The sequence below is a fragment of the Molothrus aeneus genome, chromosome 18 (genome assembly GCF_037042795.1).
Source record: "Molothrus aeneus isolate 106 chromosome 18, BPBGC_Maene_1.0, whole genome shotgun sequence".
In the NCBI taxonomy this organism is placed as follows: domain Eukaryota; kingdom Metazoa; phylum Chordata; class Aves; order Passeriformes; family Icteridae; genus Molothrus; species Molothrus aeneus.
In genome coordinates this window covers 2,291,191-2,311,850 of record NC_089663.1, presented here as the reverse complement: position 1 = coordinate 2,311,850, position 20,660 = coordinate 2,291,191, and the positions used below count along the sequence as shown (strand labels likewise).

General features: G+C 44.1%; 2 protein-coding genes across 2 annotated transcripts; both read right to left on the bottom strand.

The window, feature by feature from the left end:
- Window positions 1-1,513: 1,513 nt before the first annotated feature.
- On the bottom strand, window positions 1,514-4,707 carry LOC136564400 (macrophage migration inhibitory factor-like). Its single transcript, XM_066562343.1, has 3 exons — window positions 4,600-4,707; window positions 2,025-2,197; window positions 1,514-1,580 (listed from the first exon to the last, which is right to left on the bottom strand). The coding sequence occupies exons 1-3, from the start codon at window positions 4,705-4,707 to the stop codon at window positions 1,514-1,516; spliced, it is 348 nt and encodes a 115-aa protein (XP_066418440.1).
- A 2,675-nt stretch (window positions 4,708-7,382) lies between these two features.
- LOC136564268 (solute carrier family 2, facilitated glucose transporter member 11-like) lies at window positions 7,383-17,222 on the bottom strand. The gene is made up of 12 exons (XM_066562136.1): window positions 17,169-17,222; window positions 16,165-16,263; window positions 15,569-15,729; window positions 13,883-14,007; window positions 13,093-13,222; window positions 12,378-12,526; window positions 9,805-9,992; window positions 9,554-9,664; window positions 8,941-9,042; window positions 8,708-8,783; window positions 7,923-8,050; window positions 7,383-7,589 (listed from the first exon to the last, which is right to left on the bottom strand). Exons 1-12 carry the CDS (start codon window positions 17,190-17,192, stop codon window positions 7,383-7,385), a joined length of 1,500 nt encoding a protein of 499 aa, XP_066418233.1. The 5' UTR covers window positions 17,193-17,222.
- Between the last annotated feature and the right edge of the window lie 3,438 nt (window positions 17,223-20,660).

Sequence of the window (20,660 nt, the reverse complement as noted above, 5' to 3'; positions counted from 1 at the left end):
GAGGATCAGGCCCGGAGCCCTCTCTGCCCAGACATTGCACACACAGCAGTCGTGCACTGCTGCTGCTGCTGGAAAGCTTGGCCACACGTGTTACATACATGAACACTCATAGCCCCGAATGAGGAGTACGGGATGGTGCCATACGGGAATGCATTAAAATGACACAGGTTATAATGCTGAGAACTGCAGCGCTTCCTTTTCTAGTGATTAACAGCGCTTAGGAACAGCCACTAAGAGCTGATTAAGTTTCCTCCCTTTGATATCCTCAGCTCCCTACCATTGCATGGTCTCATTCATTTCTCTCACCTTCCTGCCTCCTAGGTTTGTTGCATGGAGGTGGGGTGGGATTTTACCTGTGCAGGGAGAAAAGCCTGAGAGCAGCATCACCACTGGTGTGCTTGCCCTGTGGCCTGCCAGGCCCAGAGTGGCAGCCCTGGCAATGCAGCCACTCAAATGAGAGACATCTGCAATTTCATTCTCTTTTCCCTCCCTGACTGACCAAAGCAGCTTCCATTTGTTATCCCAACAAAGCATTTTTTTTGTTTGAGGTGCAGGTCTGTATTTGAAGTCTGTGGCTGCAAAGCAAAGCTGTGGTAGGGACACAATGGGATGTTAACAATAGAGTTCAGAACAGGGGTGTGATAAGGTTTGCTCTTCCAGAAAAACTCACAATACACTTCACTATAGAATTTCAGGAAACCTCTCTACTCAATCTTTTATTTTACTTTGGAAGCAAATGATCTTATCTGACCAAGGGCTTAAATAATAAATATTTATATGCAAATCTTCCTTTCATAATTAATTCACCACTTCAGTCCCTAGGAATTACTGTGGCTTGCTGTGCCTCTGCCTCTTTCTGAGCTGTGCTCTAATCTTCGCTGTCACTACAAATTGTTCAGTGGATGAAAGGGGGAGGGCACAGCAGTGAGCAGTGGTTTTTTCCACTCACTCCCTCCTGTGCTGAGGCCTGGGAGACTCCCAGCACAAATTTTTCTGCTACTCAGCTAGATATCCCTGTAGTGTTAGGCCTAAAGAGGACCTGCACTGCAATCCATCCCTTTTAAATAAGAGGTAATCGTGTCTTTGCTCCTTTTGAAGGAGGTCCACGTGCAACATTTCCACATCTATTAACTTAAATATATCTTGAAACCACATCAGGATATATTTATCTCTTCTTGAAATTTGACTCTTGAGGGTGGACAGGGCAAAGGCAAAAGGAGCGTTCATCTTCATTTATGACTAAACCTTTTTTTGAAAGAAAAGCTTCTCTTGAGGGTATTTTGAGAAGGCACCCTCCATCTCAACTACAGGTTCTTCCCAGTGTAACAAGAAGGTCTCAGACATAAGGTTTCTGCTGCATTTTTATTTAAGTAGCAGAGAAGATAAACAGCAGTGGGTAGCAGCAACTAAGATACCAATCAATGCCTTTTGGCAGATGCCAGAAGGTGAGTGGAACTGCAGTTCTCAACCACGGTGAGGGTTCAGGAATGAACTGTGATCACCCCAGGGCACATCAAGCAAAGGTGGTGCTATTCCAGCCCACATTGCCAGGACTGATGTCAAAGAAGCTGATGTAGATTCTGGAAGGGAAGACAGGCACTGTTAACAGCTGGGAGCAGAGTGCTGCTGCAGGCTGCTCAGGACACGCTGCAGATCTCCCCTGGGGCTTTATCCTTCCCTTCACTCCCTTCCTCCTGCCCCTGTCCATGCCCCATCTCCTTGCATTCCAGAGTTCCCAGTGATCAAGTTCTTGTGTCTATACCTGGTCTTTTGCACGTGATATCTGTGGGTACATCCAGTGCCTGAACCTAGGAATTTTAACCAAGGCATTCTGCAGCTTCTGGACATCAGCATTGCAGCTCATGCAATGTCTTTTCTGTTTTTAGCTGGGGAGTTGCTCAGTTGACTTGGCTTTTGATGTCTTCAATCAGTACATTAAAGAGAACACCAAAGGACCAGCCTGGGATGAACAGTTTTAACAGTCTGTGGGAAGTCATGTCAGACAAGTTGCTGTTTGAGCTCACCTGTCAGATGGTATTTTCAGCTGTTTGCTCATCAGGTCACAAAGCAATTTGGAATAGACCCTGTTCTCCTGCTCCCCTATCTTTCCAATGCTGTAGAGAAAGCACATAGCACAAGGGTCTGTGGCGCCACCAAAGGACATCACCTGATCAGGACAGATCTGTATTGCTAGATACTGTTGGAAGAAGAAAATGAATGTTATTTTCTTTGCTGTATTAATAAAAGTTTTGAAAATCCAGGAGGGCATTTATGTACCTAAAAGACAGTGAAAACAAGTGCATATTTTTGATATGCAAGGCTTTCATTTGTTGACATCTTACTGTCTAGATTTGCATTCTACTCCAAGATCCTCACTCCTGGGTCAAAGGCCAGTGCAAAGACTCCATAGTTTTCAGGCTTCCCAGGCCAGGTGCTCCAGGAGCTGTGACCTGCAGGACCTGCAGCACCTCCTCGGAGCCAGCAGGCTCTCCCTGCCCGTGTGGGAAGGTCAGGGACAAGGGGGAGTGCAATGCTCCTGCTGCCACATTGCGTTCCAGAGAGATTTTGCACCTCACTGGCTCCTGCTGCCCTCTTCCCTGCTGAGGGAAATGTGAACTGACACAGCAGAGGCCTAAATCAACATGCACCTCATTAAACAAAACACAGCCTAATCCTGCTTTTTGTTCTTGATATCAGGAAAAACAGAAGAAAGTATCTATGTTAATATTAATGACCAGCCCTCGATTTTCCCTGCTGCTAACACACAGTGTCAGATCCACCCACTGGGGATCTGGGGATCAGCTCCTCTGGCTCTCCTCTGTGCTGCTCTTCCCCACGTTCATTAGCAGCGCCTCGTTGGACCTCAGCAGCAATTCACCCTCGTGGTAAAACAAGCTAGCCTGAGTACCAGGAGTTGTCTGGGTAATTAGTCTTGGCCATCATTTACAGTTTGTTTGGGTGGGAGGTGCATCAGACCACAGCAGTACAGGATAAGCCAAGGAGATCCTGCTGAGGTACCACTGGCTTGGCCCTGCTCTCCTCTGTCTGGACACCACGTGCTCTTGCCTTTATGCCAAGTGTAGGTACATCCATGCCTTTAACTTCTACCCAGGAAGCAGGTTATCACTATTAAAAGAAAAATCAAGTTGAGGCATTAATCAGCATTATTCTCTTCTTAGAGCAGTTTGGAAATATTTGGAACAGTTCTTCCAATAGGAAAAAACCCTATTTGATTAAAAATCCGTATTTTTCCCCAAATGGCACAGTTTCCTGTGAGAGGAAAGCTCTGCATTCCAGCCCACCCTAATCCTTTCCTTCTTTCTGTATTATAACTAAGAGACTCTCCCTTTCCTATTGCCTCCTTTGTCACGAAGAGCTTGGATGTCCTCTTCAGAAAAATCTCTTTGTTATTTATTGCCTGTATATTTCTGAGTCCCATTACATATCCCTTCCACACAGCTGCACAAACCTGCTCCAGCTGCATCCCAGCCCTGGCCTCTAGCTTTATATTCAGAAGCTGTTATGCAAGACACACCCCTTGCCTCCCCAATAGCAAGTCCTTGTTTGCTAGACTGATAAAAATTGGCTTTTTTAAAGAGGGATAAAACATATCAGTTTTATATAAGAATTTAATGTGTTCAGGTGTCCCAGTGCACAGAGAAAACTCTTCTGGGGAGCCCTCAGAGCCCTTTCTGTAGGCACCAAAATTTCATTCTTTCTACAGTTTCCAAGCATCACTCCCAAAGCAAAGTAAACATTTTCTGAAAAGGGGCAGTGAATATGCACAAAGGGTGCTTAAACAAGCAGCTACAGATCTACAGCCAATTCATTAAAGCTACTGCAGAGGTACAGCTCATGTTAGGAAGTTTACAGCTCTGTAGAGAGGTTTACTTTTGGTTTTTCATATTCTACAACTTTCAGTAAGCAGCTGATACAGTGACTAGTGACCAGTCAGTATTAAGAAAGTAACAGCCTTATAAATCTGTAGAATACCCTCAATCCCAGTGTTTAGGACTTCACCTCAGTAGCATATTGCCATATTTTACCTGCCATGTTTTGGCAAGTAAAACCCCTCCAGTTTGGGAGTGAAACCAGCAAGCAGCTTTTACTCTGCTATTTTGATTACAAATAGCAGGATGCCACACAGATATTTCTGCCAGCTGTCCAAGCAAGCTGAATAAATAATTTTTGTGCTTCAACTGTAACCACTAGGCTACAGGCAGTTTGGTAAATAACAGGCACTTATTCAACAGGTCTCAGCAAGGAAGTGGAGGCTGAGCTTTGCTTTTCAGTCAGCCAGGTTCTTGAGAGGTATTCACAGGTACCTGTGGACATGTCCCCACAGACATCCAGTGTCTTCATCTACAGATAAATACATGCAGTATCATCCTACACAAATCTAGTTTGAATACTCCAGGGTTTTGAGACTCAACAAAGCTAAGTTACAGTGAACAAGTATTGGATATTCTCCCAGAGAGAAGACTGCAAATACTGGTGAGTCATTAGCTATGTTAGTTTATCAAGGCTATCACTCAGAAACAGCTCATTGCATAGGCACAGCTGATTAAAGAAGGAAAACATTTCAGCAAATGGACTTACCTGTGCTGGTTTGCCCAATGCTTTTGATAATTGTTGGGTGAGCTCCCCTGCAAAAGATTCTGGAATTTTATCCTTGCTTATATTTGTGTTAACAGTGAATTTAGGCATCTTTGCATCACAAGCAGGTTTTTTTTCAGCTCACCTTGTTCTCAGCTTTATTTCTAACTCACCACAAGCTGGCCCAGCCCACTGTGCCACTAAGCACCTCAGGAGCCTCTGAATAGTCAGTGAAACCTTCAGCAGGTGCATTGAGAGGGGTGGCAGTGTCCCAGGAGGGGGAGGCTGGATGTGCCATCTGCAGCCTGCTAACACAGCCTGGGAGGGAGCCCAGCTTTGCACTCTGGAAACCAAAGCATCCAAAATGAGCCCTCGTGTTTGGAGCCAGCCCAGTTGTCACAGACATCTTTTATGAAAAATCCTTTCCTTAGGATTTTTTCTCTTGAGAAGTTGAGAGGCCTCAGGAACAAACTGTAACCAATGGTTATCTGCTGCTGTGGAATGCAACAGGTGCATCTGGGATTGGTCTCATGTGGTTGTTTTTAATTAATGGCCAATCACAGTCAGCTGGCTCGGACAGAGTCTGAGCCACAAGCTTTTGTTAGCATTCCTTCTTTTTCTATTCTTAGCCAGCCTTCTGATGAAATCCTTTCTTCTATTCTTTTAGTATATTCTTCTATTCTTTTAGTTTTAATATAATATATATCATAAAATAATAAATCAGCCTTCTGAAACATGGAGTCAGATCCTCATCTCTTCCCTCATCCTTGGACCCTTGTGACCATTGTCACACCCAGTCATTAAACCAATGGAAAATCAAGTGTTTCAGAGACTGAGTGCAGGTTGGAATGCACCTCTTCATGCAAGCCTTGTAATTGTTTCTTAAAAATTGGATGAATAATTAAATTGTGAGGTCTGAAACGCTCTCTGTGGGATAGACCATAACAAAACCCCCCAGTGACACATGTTGGGCAGACCTTTCCTGAACCATGACTAAGTCACCACAAAGATGCCTTAAAAATCAGTCTCTTGATGTTCCACTGTGGTGATGCATTCTACATGCTCAGAGAAGGCTTGTTTTCAACTTGCTCCTTTGTTGTGCAAATGGTTCCATAACAGTCATAACTCCTGGGAGATAGGAAATCCACGGGCTTTCTGACAGGAGGAGCTTTTATCCAGACTGGAGGAGTGCTGGCAAGGCTGGGATCAGTTCTCACTGCTGCCTGGAGCAGCCTCACAGGAGAGCAGTGATTTAGAGGGATCACATGGCGTTTGGTAGGGGGTGTTCACAGTGAGATGTGTGGGGAGGGCAGGGTGAAAATGCTGATGGGGATAAAAGAAATGGTTTGATGATCTCTGCATGTTAAAAGTGATGGGTGTCTTTGTGCCCAGTAGATTCTGAGTTAAGAGCTTTTCTACTCACTCCATTTTCTCCAGGCTTTCTCTAGCTTGCACTAAATGTTGTATTGAATGGTGTAATTGAAGTAAACACTTTTTAATTGTGAAAGCTTCTGTATGAACGTGCTGAAGCTGATTGTGTTCAAGGTCAGGTTGACTGGGCCCTGAACAACATGACCTAAATGGTGACATCCCTGCCCATGGCAGGGGGGTGGAACTGGATGATCTTTAAGGTTCCTTCCAACCCAATCCATTCTATGATTGTGTGGGGTATGTTGGTTTTAAGTCAGTTCCTTCACTGTAGCACCCTTGCTGTAAAAAGTCAGCACATAAAAAGTCAGGAGATGAAATGCCAGTGTTCATTTACAGCCCACGTTTGTGGATTGTGTTTCCTGTATGCATTCTGAAAATAAGGAAAACCCTAAAAAAACCCCCAGAAATAAAATCTGGTTTACAAAAAGCCTTTTCAGGGTATGTTTCCTAAGCCAAAGTGTTGGAAACAAACACAAGTGACCCCTCCATCTGTAAGGAGAGGAGCTGTAGTTTGTAATATTGATTCATTTTTTCTTCAGTGGTTAGAGGAAAGCAGGTGGCATGATCCAAACTGTTTAGTTACAAGCCATCCTATACTTGTTATTGGTCACTTGGAAAAACTTAGACTATTTCCAGTGAACTTCACAACCTATTTTTATTGCTGGGTACAATAATCAGTCGTTATTCCCAGCTTGCTTACATAGCAAGAAAAACATTTCCAAAACAAACTCTTTCTTCTGTGAAAACGTCTGATGTAATTCCCAGAAGTTGATGCAGCAGGTTGAAAATCAGTTCCTTAGACACCAGAGATGCTCTCCAGAGCCTGCTTTATTTTATAGCAGCCATTTTACTTCTTTTGCATGCAAGGATATCTCAGTTTAGCAGGTCCTTCTCCCTGCCTAGGATGTTTTCCACTGAGATTTCCATTACATCTCCAGAACCATTGTGCAGCAAATTTCACTCTCAATGCTTTTCTCTGTTGTCATGCTGAAACCTGTTTTCTGAGTTTGAGGTGTTAATTTTTAGTCTGCATCAATACCCTAGACCATGTATTTAGCTTTCCCTCTGCTGCCTGTCAGCCACACTTTTGAGTTCTGTGTTTCTCATTCTTTACCTTGGTTCATCTTAAAATATTTCACTTATTCTTTTGTATTTCTGACACTCTTCTCTGAGCTGTTTGCCAGCAGGTTCCTACTTAGTGTTACTCTAGAATAATGAGTTTCATATCTATCTTAAAAAAGAAAAAACAAATGAGACAGAAGAGCTTGCAGTCTGTTTTTAATGTTTCCTTTTTAGTTCTATTGCAACATTATTTCCTGTCTTTTCTAAGAGATGCAAATTTCTTCTCTGAACATTCAGAGCTTGGTGCAATACAACTGTTCCTTAGGAAAGTTATTTTCAGTGACAGAGGTTTCTTTTTTCCCAAAGTTCAGCTTGTTGAATTCTGCTTTTATTTCCATGATTGATTTTCCCTTGGTCTCAGGGAGATACAGGTAGATGAAAATTGCTGATAAAACAAGGATTGCCAAAAAGATAAGGAAACAGAGAGGTCCAAGGTTCTCCTGCAGGCAGAAATGCAAGATAATGTGAGGAAAATAAGAAACTCATTTCTATTTCCCTGCCCTTTAGTGCAAGCCTGTGTCTTGGAAGTTCAAATTCAGAGGTGAGCTCAATACCCAGTCCAGGACAGGAACCAGCCCAGGAGTTCCCACTGGCCTTGTTGGACCTGAGTCCAATTGCTGCTCCTTGACAAGCCTGGGGGTTTCTGAGCAGGTTTGGTGTTTGGACAGAGTGCTAAGCTTTGCATGTCATTGCAGTTTATTGCTATTATTTCACCCCTTGTTGGCATTCAGAAATAGATTAGCCTGGGAAGAGGGATCCTCTGAGTCACTTACAACAATTACTGGAAAAATCATCCCAAGTACAAAGAGTCCCATCCAGTTGATGCAGCCCACGATCAGGAAGGCTGATGGTCTGTATGACTGGCTGAAGATTTCAACCATCACAGATATGGTGGCTCCAGCTGGAAAAGCAAAGCCAAACACACACCAGGTTTATTTGTTTCCTTGCTTCTGCTGAAGCTCCTCCCAATGGCAGTGGCAGAGGGGACAGACAGACAGAATAAGTCACCTGTTATTAGGTGGCCTCTGCTATAAGAGAGAAAGGCCTTGATTCCAGAAATGGAATCCAGCAGTTAATTTAGGTTCCTCCTGTTTTTCTGGTATCAGTGGATCTGTGCAGTTCCATATTGCACTGGTAATTGTTACGGTGCAGGGTTTATAGAACCAGCTTCCCTTTTGGCTCCTGTGGCCACTTCCACCTGGAGCATGTTGGTAGGCAAAAGCTTGACTTGTTAAGTTATTGAAGATGATCACTTTATCATACCTGGCAATGCCTAGAATCCTGTTTTTAGTTGATTAATTTAGAAATTGTTTTGAAATTTCTATCTCACACCCTCTGGAGAAGATGACACTGTTTTAAATTATTTAGATCATGTGGTCAGCAATAAAATTTGAGGTGTCTGTGTCCTCTTCCTGTCTCCCACTTGTATGTGTCTGCCCTTCCCTCCTTAATTTCCAGAACTTTTTAGCAGGGCACTAGCCAGTTCTTCCTCTGACAGTTGTGTTGCCAACCAATTCAACACCAAATTTCCTCCCAGAATAACCACTGATGTACTCACACGGTCCAATTCCAAAGAAGACAACGAACAGGAAGATCAAGATAACACTGAAGTAATGCATCCAGAAAAAGCGATGCTAAAAGTGAGAAAGCAGTGATACCAAACCATTACACACAGGGCAGAACAGCAGAGCTCTGTACTTGCTGCCACTGGCTGAAGATTTTATACATCTCCTGCAAGTTAGGAGCAGAAAGGGGGGCTGGGGAAGTGGCCAGGAGGCTGCTGCTCTTTACCTGCAGTGACAGGGTCGTGGTGAGCAGTGCCAGCACAGAGCACATCAGCAGGTATCCACCCCAGAGCAGCACCTTCCGCCCAAAGCGGTCTATGAGGGTGCTCTGCAAAACACAAACCACAGCTCACACACCCCAGGCCTCAAAGGAAATCATTCCTCCTCTCTCCATGTGTTCTGTGCAGAAGACTTGTGTAAATAATAGCCATAAATCAGTGTCATTTGACAGTCTCTTCGTTCCTAATGAATTTGATTATTTTTCTCAAAACGAATTCATTATTAATTAAGCTGTGTTTATTAGTCAATCCTAAGCTGTTATTAGACAGTTGCCTCTTTTGCATGCTGGCATATGTCTAATTTTCCACACATACATACACACATCTAATCCAGAACATCAGAAGATTATTATTTTGCAGAAAAAAGTGAGTCTAAAGACACACACTTATGCAAATAATTTGGGGAAAAGACTTCTTTGTATCCTGCCTGTGGTTTTGCAGAAGCAGGAAGATGTGGCTTAGGTTATGCAAAATTTCTCTGAGCCCAGTTATAAGAAAGGAAAGGCACAGTTGTTGACCATATTAAATTTTTCCTTCAAACTCAAATCTGAGAAGACTTACACACAGTATGGAGGATAAGCACTCACACAACCCAACTCCCAGGGACACATATGGGATAAGGTATTCTTCAAACTTGGCTGTGTGGAATACTTCAAAAGAATAGAAGTAGATCTGAAAAATGCAAAGAGGAAATTAACCTGTGAAAAAAGGTGCTGTATTTGAGATACAATTCTGAGCTGGTTTAATAACATTGACTTGGAGAGGTTTGTAATGCTGCCTCTCTTGTCCTGGGTGTGAAGAGAGCACTCAACTGCATTTATCCCACAGAGCTGCAGCGTGGTCATGACAATCACCAGGATGTAGAGCTGCCAGCGGAGGGATCTCTCTTTGATGACTTCGAGGACACGCAAGGTTTTGGTGCTCGCCATGGCGCCCTTCTCCTTCATAATGTCATCAATTTCTGCTTGGTGGTCTCCTTCTCCCCAGAGCTTCCTGATGGCTGCAGGGCAGAAAGAGGGAAGTGGATTATCCTACCAGGATAGCTCCTTCAGGACTGGTTGCATTTGTGGGGGTGTTGGTATTTCTGGGTCTGGACTGAAGGCACTTGAGACAGTAGTTCATGTTCAGACTCAGGTGTTTATTATTTCTTATCAGTAAAACAGTCTCACTACTGTGAGTTGGACAACTTTTCATTAGAAGGCACAAAATGACCAACAATCTCTTGTTACAAGGTCTTTTAAGACTAAACTATCCAATTAAGAGCTGACACCTGGATTATTTTCCCTTTTAACCCAATAACTGATCCCAAAGAGCCCACAATGGGGACTTTTCTGCCCAATTACAAAATGCCACCCAAACCCATGGAGAAGAAGGAAGAAGAAGCATGAAGAAGAAACCCAGGATGACACCCTGTGCCCTCCATCTTGCTTCCATCCACTACATACTAAAAATCCCAAAACCTCAATTTCTCACCCAGTGATCCACCTGCACTGCTCTCTATAATCTGTTTCACACTTTTGTGGATTCCAGTCTATCTTGAAGTCTAGGAAACTTTCTCCATGAATGAGGGTCAAAGTCAGTGCTCCCCTAGGGGTCAGGGCACCCCAGAGCAGACAGAGAAATATTCCCAGTGCCCTGGGTTTCCAATGCATTAAACCCTGTAGCTGCCTGTCCATTGGAGTAGGTGCTGGTGCTGCTTCTGCCATCTGTTTGCTGCAGGGGCAGTGAGCAATTTGAAGGATTTTAGCTGTCTGGTTGTCAGTATAGCACAGCTTTCTAATGTGGAGTTTACTTAACTGTAAACAAAGTAAACATTTGAGTACTTTTTATTTAATAATACAGAAAAAAGACAGCTGCCTGAACCATTTCCTTTAAAGAAATAAAGCAGTGCCCACCAAGGTGGGAAATGTTAGATGTGCTGATATACATCTGTGTTTCTTGTCTTCATGGGCTGAGTGAGGTTAACACAGGCATTGCCAGGGGTACCTCAGCTGCTGTCTGTGCTGCTGCCTGTGCTCCGTGGCACTGCCCTGTGCAGCACAGCTCTGCCTGTGCTCCATGCACTGCCCTGTGCAGCACAGCTCTGCCTGTGCTCCATGCACTGCCCTGTGCAGCACAGCTCTGCCTGTGCTCCGTGGCACTGCCCTGTGCAGCACAGCTCTGCCTGTGCTCCGTGGCACTGCCCTGTGCAGCACAGCTCTGCCTGTGCTCTGTGGCACTGCCCTGTGCAGCACAGCTCTGCCTGTGCTCCATGCACCGCCCTGTGCAGCACAGCTCTGCCTGTGCTCTCTGTGCTCCCTGGCACTGCCCTGTGCAGCACAGCTCTGCCTGTGCTCCATGCACCGCCCTGTGCAGCACAGCTCTGCCTGTGCTCTGTGGCACTGCCCTGTGCAGCACAGCTCTGCCTGTGCTCCCTGGCACTGCCCTGTGCAGCACAGCTCTGCCTGTGCTCCATGCACCGCCCTGTGCAGCACAGCTCTGCCTGTGCTCCGTGCACTGCCCTGTGCAGCACAGCTCTGCCTGTGCTCTGTGGCACTGCCCTGTGCAGCACAGCTCTGCCTGTGCTCCATGCACTGCCCTGTGCAGCACAGCTCTGCCTGTGCTCTCTGTGCTCCCTGGCACTGCCCTGTGCAGCACAGCTCTGCCTGTGCTCTGTGGCACTGCCCTGTGCAGCACAGCTCTGCCTGTGCTCTGTGGCACTGCCCTGTGCAGCACAGCTCTGCCTGTGCTCCATGCACTGCCCTGTGCAGCACAGCTCTGCCTGTGCTCTGTGGCACTGCCCTGTGCAGCACAGCTCTGCCTGTGCTCCCTGGCACTGCCCTGTGCAGCACAGCTCTGCCTGTGCTCCCTGGCACTGCCCTGTGCAGCACAGCTCTGCCTGTGCTCCCTGGCACTGCCCTGTGCAGCACAGCTCTGCCTGTGCTCCATTCACTGCCCTGTGCAGCACAGCTCTGCCTGTGCTCTCTGTGCTCCATGCACTGCCCTGTGCAGCACAGCTCTGCCTGTGCTCTGTGACACTGCCCTGTGCAGCACAGCTCTGCCTGTGCTCTCTGTGCTCCATGCACTGCCCTGTGCAGCACAGCTCTGCCTGTGCTCTCTGTGCTCCCTGGCACTGCCCTGTGCAGCACAGCTCTGCCTGTGCTCTCTGTGCTCCATGCACTGCCCTGTGCAGCACAGCTCTGCCTGTGCTCTCTGTGCTCCATGCACTGCCCTGTGCAGCACAGCTCTGCCTGTGCTCCATGCACTGCCCTGTGCAGCACAGCTCTGCCTGTGCTCTGTGGCACTGCCCTGTGCAGCACAGCTCTGCCCTGCCTCCTCTGCTGCAGAGGCTCTCCCTGGGACACAGCAGATGAAGGGAAGTAAGTGAGGAAAGCAGACACTCTACCTTTCCTGCAGGCTTCCTCATTACCCTTCTGTATCAGGAGGTAGGATGGTGAATCAGGGAAAAATGGGAGGGTAACCAGTTGAACCAATGCTGAAAGTCCACTAGATGCTAACAACCATGGCCACAAAGCTTCGCTTCCTAAAATCTCCCTGGAAAGTGTATGTGAAACAAAATTATGCTGAAATAATGGAATGAATGTTCAGGAAGTTTTTCTGAGTGATAAAGATTCCATACAAGAGTTCACTGGAGTTAACCCCCTGAATTTTAATTTGGCAGATTTCACATATTTGGCTGGTTTTGTTTCTGACAATTGATTTTAAAGGAATTATCTGATATTTTGAAAGTCTTTCTGAATATCATTAGAACCCACTCTAATGTCTAGAGAGCTGATGAGACTCATTTGACCACTGCTTGGCCACAAGAGCCAAACATTTGCTAAGACTTTTATGTAAGAACAATGAATATTGAAGGGGAAGTCTCCTAGTAGAAAGAGTGTGGAAATAAGAAGAAATCAGATTATGAGTAAATAATTTCTGCCTTCTATATTTGAAACTATATTTCCCTCAAATACAATAAATATTTTTCTTCTGACATAAGCTAAGGCATGTTTTGAGGAGGAGGAGAGTGTTTCTCAGTCACTGACTAGGTAAGAGGATAAAGTCAGAGAAACATTTCTACTTTGAGTGTAACCTGATGGAAAAATAGGAGAATTTACCGTAGTCCAACAACCTGTCCTGTGAGTTTTCCCAGGGTCAGAAAAACAGCAACAGTGGAGTTGGTAAACCCACGTAGCTTCTTGGGTGAAATCTCTCCTACATACTGAGGATGTATATTGAGAGAAAAACCTTGAACATACAAGAGGATAAATAACAGTTTAAATATTTAGAAAATATTACCTTTTTGACCATCCTATTTTACATTGTTTGCATTCACTCTGCTGTTTAGATTATAATTTCTTGCAAAAGAGATGATATTTTCACTTTTATTGAGTGCCTGGTTTTATTTGCTTTAAAAACCATTCTTCAAGGAAGGCTGTAGAGACAAGCCCAGGACAGCTGGACAGTTTTGGATTTTTCATTGCAGTCAGCTCTAGTGGCCAACACTGGCTTGAGGAGAATGCCCTTATGGGGTTAACCAGGTTTCCCTGGGTGTAGTGGTATTTTTCTTATAACTTTAAGTCTCAGGAGTTAATTATAGAGGTGCACTTCAGTGTGAGAGCAAGGAAGAGAGAAAGATGCTTCAGAAAGAAAATTTACTTTGTATCTGGAAATGCACAGGGGGAGTTTGATCCCAGAATTTGTGACGAAGAAAGATCTGGTAATGATGACAATGGAATTTAACCTCTTGGGGAAAAACTCTGCAGACATTACAGTGTGTGTCTGTCTACTGACTTCTGTGAGAAACATTGCACAGTAGCTGGATCTTCTGTTCTTTCAGGTAATTATTTCAGGTCGTTATAACATTTCAGGTCAGGGCCTGCAGCCTTGCAGGCCATGCTGACATACCTGCACCAATGCCATAAAGAAAGCGCCCAACCAGAATCATCTCAAAGGATTTGGCTGTTCTACTGAGGGCCATGAAAAGTGCAGCTACCAACATGATCAGGTTGGTGAACATTTGGCACTTTTTCCTGAAAAAAAAAAAAAGAAAAAAAGACCTTGAGAATTTAGTGTGAAGTGTAGTGAGAACCTCCTGTACTCTTTTGATTATTCTTGCTGTGACAGGAAGTGTGGTACAGCCATTCCTACTGTTTTGAGGAATGGCTGAAATAATTTCAACTTAAGGTAGTCAAAATGGTTCTTTAAAACTTTAGGATCTTTTAGATTTGAATTAATAATTTTTTTTAGGTTAGAATTTAAACAGTTTGTCAGTATTTCCACAGTACAAGTAGGGGAAAAGATGGAAGGAGTGGCCCAATTTGTCACCAAGATTTTTAAATGGCTATAAGTCTTCATAAGCTGTCAGTTTTTTCCCCAGAAATAGTCTGAGTCCACGGGTCCCATTCTAGAATGGCTCATACCAAAGACACTCTTGGCTAAATGGGTGCTCTGAGATGGCAGACAGAGTTTTCTAGAGGCACATTTCAGTTCAAAAGTCCCTCTGGGAGAATCACAGGCTGGTGTGTTCACCACCCTGGTGTCTCAGGCTCCAAGTCTTTTGCACTCAGATGTTTTGCTGTGACACTTGTTAGACCAGAGCCCCCTTGCACACACTGAGGATCACAGAGACTCTGTGTTCAGGCTGTGATTCAGCAATTGGGCTACCAAGTGTTAAATAACCCATGGGAGAGGTGCAGGATCCTGTTTGCAGCCTTGGGAGACTCTCAGTGTGTGGGATGAGGCAGTGTCCCACAAGAAATTTCTTGGGGGCACTTACCTGTTAGGAAAGAACACAATTGCAGGCAGGTTAAGATGGTTTGTTGAGACCCAAATGAGGGGCCCCTGGATCAGTGTGTTGTGGAGCAGATCTTTAAGTGGGTCACACCAAGAAGATATGTTTGCCAATTTCTCTGCAAATGAAATCAGTGGTGTTACACACAAGGCACCGAGAACAGACCACACTGGTGAGGAATCCTTCCTTTGTCCAGTGGCAAAGAGAGTTTGGAGCTAGCTTTCAGTAAAATGGATTGTCAGGAACAGAGATGTCTCTTGGACATTTGTTTTGGTGCTGATTATATCTTTACAGTGAAACTACAAGCAATTTTTTTTCTCCTCTCTCCATATTTTCACTAGAGTAGATCTGAATATTTAATGTAATGTCACCACCCCACAATGAGTGCATTGAAATGGAAATCTCACTCTTCTTTGTCACATAAGGATATTTTCCAGGTGTTTGAGTAACTGCAGATAGTGTGTTACAACACAACACATACAGCTCCCTCCTTGGGGTTTGTAAAGCTTGGGAGATCTTGATGAGAATGATAGGGGACCTTGGAGAGAATGTGACCCCATGCCACTTGTCCCAGAGGCACTGATCTGGTGCTGTGCTGATGGCTGCAGCCCTCACAGAACACAGTTCCCTGGGGAGGGCAGGTCAATAGGACAGAAGGCTGCTTGGAAAAAGTGGGTGTGCCAGGAAACCAAAGCAATTCTCTTCAGCAGGGCTGCTTCAAGCAAAAAGAAGAGACTTATTTGTCCCCTTGGTATTTCCCTGTGCTTTCTGACTGCTGAGCTGTTACAAGGAGCACTTACTTCCTGTATTTTGTAGTCAGGTAGCCACAGCAGAGGCTTCCCAGGAATCCTCCTATCCCATACACAGACACAATGAAGGACCACAGCAGCATGACTGTCTCAGGGTGGAGGGGAGAGCCATGTCGATCTATCCAGGTTTCATTAATGAACTTCCTGATGTGCTGCAAAAGAAAACAAGATTTGCCTGGATAATGGGTCTGGATAACCAGATCCCTTCACATTTTGTTGGTGTATTTCAGATCAAGCCTGTGGCTCTCATATTAGAGTTACTTTGAGACTTTTTTAGTAAAACAAGTTAACTGAGATCACACTGCAAATTCTTCAGGTCTGTATCAGTCAGGAGCTTCTTGGTGAGCATGCTGAGAGCTCATTTTGTGCCCTCCTTTGGAGGCTTGAACACCACATGGCAAGAGCTTATTTAAAATAGAAAATGCTGTCCAGTTCTTTTAAGGAGGAAAAGTTCTCTACATGTGATGTTACTGTCAGCCAAATAAAAGGCCTAGACAGACCAGCTGAGTGCTCAGTAAATTTGGGATTTATGGGAGAACAGAGGCTCTCACCTTTGTGTTTTCAGCCTCAGAGAGATGGCTACTTACCACAGAAGGATAGTTGATGACAGAAATATGGAATCCATATGGGAAACTGCCCCCAATTCCCAGCACTAAGATCATTTGAAGTAGGCCCCGGAACTGCACCTGCAAACCAAAAATAAAATCTCCATCAGCTCCTCACTACTCTAGTTTTGTGCAAGGCCAGAGATTTTGTGGCCATGCTTCATCTTTGATCACTTCAGCTCCTTTTGAATTCGAACATTTTTCAAAATCCCTTTAATCTGCTGTCAAAGCACAACCACCAGCCACAGTGCCAGAGCAAATGGGTGTAAGGTGATAGAAAATCCATCACTCCGCTTGCAAGAGGGAAAAGGAGTTTGAAAAGTTGTTCCTGGTAGTACAACTGTCACTGTGTGCCTGCAACAGCTGACAGGTTGGCCTGACAAAGATGTCAGATCTGGGCATGGGGAAGAGGGAATCATTTTCCCTGTGTGCCATGGACAGCAACCAATATGCACCAAACCATAAAGTATGATGATACATACCACTTCTTCCCTTTTAAAGATTATGGAAACTCCTGATGGATTTTATTAATTATTTTTTGATGAAGTGAAGAAAGTAATTTATTTAAAAATGTATGTCATGATTTCTTAGTCTTTTGCTGTACCATTGCTATATTCATTATTTTGGGAAGTAATGAGAGTGCTTAATATTTAGTATTGTTCTCAGTAACTTAGAAGACAAAGTAAAGTATCATAGTGGTGGAAGAGCCAGAGCTGTTATTAAATTTTCATTTCATTTCATTTCATTTCATTTCATTTCATTTCATTTCATTTCATTTCATTATTCCATTTCATCTTGTTACATAGAAAAGACAATGAAACATGATCTTCATGGACCCAAGCCCCATTGCTCTTTGTGATGTTTAAACACAGAAAGGAAAGATGGTCTCTGTAACAAAGGAATTGAAATCTTTAAAGAACCTGACTCTCTAGAATTATGTTACCTTTGTCTTTTGTAAGCCAGAGGAGATGTGAGCAGGTACTCACCAGGTTGGAGAGGAAGGCAGCCATCTCCTATGAATGAGCCAGTGCCTGCTGCTCACTGCTGCTACCTGCCAAGGAGCCAAATGCTCACATGATCCAGCAGCAGTGTCAGTGAACTAGCCCCATGTTACAGAAGTTAAATTTTACTTCAGAGGGGTTTGAGTTAATTGCACATATTCCAGCTGTCGTACAAAGTTTAGGATTGCTGGATTAAATATTTCAACCAATGGATATGTGCAGCCCAAGTAAACAGGATGGTGGCCCTTGCAGGAGCTGGGTACTTCATGAACTCTGTCTTCTGCTAGGGGGACATGAGACTGAGAAAACAACCTTAAACAGGATTCCCATCATCCTAACCTGCTCAGTTCTCAGTATAAGTGAGGAACTTAGAGTTCTCTGTTGGGAGTCTTAGATGGGGCTTGGGCAGTGACCTCCAGGACTTTGACATGTCACAGGAAAGAGCTGTCCTCTCTCCAGGTGATGGCAACTGGAGCACATCGTCACTTAATCATTACTGGAAGGAACTGAACTACTCCATGATTTTGAAATGGGGTGCAAACTTTATAATTCTACACTGGTACACCAGGCTTGACCAGCCAAGTATTTAGTAGAGTATTTTTCTTTGCTAGTAGCAGGAAAGATTCATCAGGCACAATTTTGTCTGGCATTTCCACTAGTCAGTGTACTTATTTCTGTGTCTGCAATGAGAAATAAGGTTGTTTTGAAGCTGTTTTGTAACCTCCACAGCTGGATTGATGTCTGTTTTTTCTGAGAGAAAATTCTCAGGCTTTAACTCCAGTTATTTCACAATTAAGAGGGTCTTGAACATATTCAGTTGATAAATGGCTTAGTTATTACTTCCATTTACACTTCAATGGAAGGAGATGATGAAGAAATCATGAAGGGCTTAGTTGATGCAAGCAGTCATATTTACTAGGAAATATTTCATAAGCAAAGCATATTCCTGGATTCCCTAGCCAATGTTTGAAATGTAGTGCATGGCACCACCCAGCCATTTCTCCTGCCACTCTCAGGCCTCATCATGGTCTTGGCTTTGCTGTTGATTTGTGCTGAGAGTTCATGGAGGGATATTTTTTCTGTTGATGTTCTCCAGCAGATAAGCTGTGGTTAGAGTGCAAATGAGACTGTCCCTTTGATGCTAAGAATTTCCTTTTCTGTAAAGTTATACAAAGCTGAAACCACATGATGTGCATCTGACTAAGGACGAAATTCCATGTTAGCTGCTGGTATCTGCCCTGCTCAGATGATATTGGGGGGAACACAAGCAGGCAATAACATGTAGACTTCAGCATGGGCCACTCCTTCTCAAATGCAGCCTGTTGCACATATTTTCTAAGGTTTTACTCCACCCACTTCTACCTTGTGTATTTATACATATTGGAATTCACACTTTTTGCTCTCGGACTTTAATTTAGAATTCCTACTTTGGGTAGGTTGAATCTCATAACTCTTCCTGTGTAATGTCTTTTGCATTTATGGTGATTAGTGACTGTTCTTGTGTGCTGTTACTGTTTAGACTGTTCTGAGACCCCCTTTATCAGATGTACAGTTCCATAATATCTTACAGATATCCTTTAGTCAGATTTGTGCTCAGGACAGGAAATCTCACAGCATCAGGTCATTTAGCCATTTATCTATGCATGTGTGGGATACATACCCAAAGCTGTGCTAAGCTTTCCTTTGTACAGATCCATATTTTTTGTGTCCAGCTGAGTGAAGTTCACAGATACATTTTTAAAGATTTTATATCTGCCTCAATTAATATTTGAACATATCTCACCTGTCAGCTGATGTCTCTGTGCATGCAGAGTTCCTGAATTACTGTCCCCTTTGTCCCTGTGCCCTCCCATGTATATTTGAGCCATTCCTTTTGCTGTTTCATCCCTTGACTTCCCTGTCCCCCTCACTGTGTCCCCCAGGACGCAGCTCCTGCTCCACTGAGCACAGGCCAAGGCTGCCCTGTGCTCCACATGGCTGTTCCACTTCATTGGCACTGCAATGTTCCACAGGGCATGGTTGGCTTCCTGGGGAGCATCCTGGGGGGAAGGCTTTCCTAAATGGCACCTAATGAATAACTGAGACACAGCAGTGACTCACTGGGGAGTCTGGCAGCAGTGCTACACAGGCCCACTCTGCTCTTCTTTCCTCAGATTTCAGGGATTCTTGTAATGGAATGGTGTTTCCAGAATGATTGGTAGAGAAGAGAGAATTCTGTTTTGCAAAAAGTTGATATTTCTTATCTATATTGATAAGAAATATGAACTGATTTCTTCTCTATGTCTTAGCTGTCTCCAGAGGACTGGTAGTTTTTAATCATATTACCTGTATATGGATCACTACAAAGTTATTGAGTTTTCTGACTTTAGGACACTTCATGCTTTGTACATACATAATCCTATTTATGTAGTTCTATTTAATGAGATGGCTGAAGTGTCACCCAGTACTAAAGACAGGAATAATGAAAAACCCCAATCATAGAGGGTTCTGCACACCAATAACTTTTTCTAGTCAACTCCCCCTGAAGAGATCATGATGTGGGGAAAGAAATGTTTGTGGAGGCCAGAATTTTATTACAAGGCAATCTGCCATTTTTATTATGGTTACCATTTGCAATTAAAAATAAGCAGCAATTAAGATGAACAATCGAATTCTTCATTTGAATAACCTTGTTTGAGTTGAAGTAAATATGCCAGTCAAAGCAACAGCAGAGGTAAAACCACTTATTTTACTGTGCAAGTCTCGAGTTTGGACTTTAAATTGTATTAAGGCTTCACAGTAAGCCTTAGCTTTGTTCATGTTCTTCCTCATGGCATTGCTTTCCTCCTTCAACCATGTGAGCCTCTCATTAATAGAGAGGAACACACAGAATGTTAGAACCTCGTAAAGAAAAGAAAAGTCCCATGGGCCTGTGTATTTCCAAAAAAAGTTTCTGATTCAATCCATTCCAGTCTGAGGAGGTTCTTCTGGAGTAAACAGGTTCCAGGTAGGCAACAGTCACAGGAAGAAAACAGCAGTTCAGCTGCTGTGGGATTCACAGCCCTTGAGATATCTGTGGGAATTCTGCTCCTGGAGGAGGAGCTGCAGGCTTGGGATGAGGCAGTGATGGCAGGAAAGCAGAGTTTCTGAAATGGCTGTGGGTGCTGGGGTCAGGGAGGCTGGGCTCTCTCCATCACTCCTTTTAGCTCTATTGCTGCTAAGGGCAATGTGGAATGGTTGAAGCCTGTCAAACAGGACACTGCACAAGGACAACATGGCACTGTGCATGGGAACCTGGCACGGTTTGGTTATTCAGTTGAATCTAGAGAAACAAAGAATTTATCTCCTATTCCACTAAATTTTTTCTTTAATCTCTTATGGATTGAACACTAGCCAGAGATAGCAAGCCAAGAACTTCACTGTTCCCATTTCAGCACTGTAAAAACATACTCAGAAATCATAGAGAGAGAGGATCACAGGTCTGTCTTTTCTCTGTGC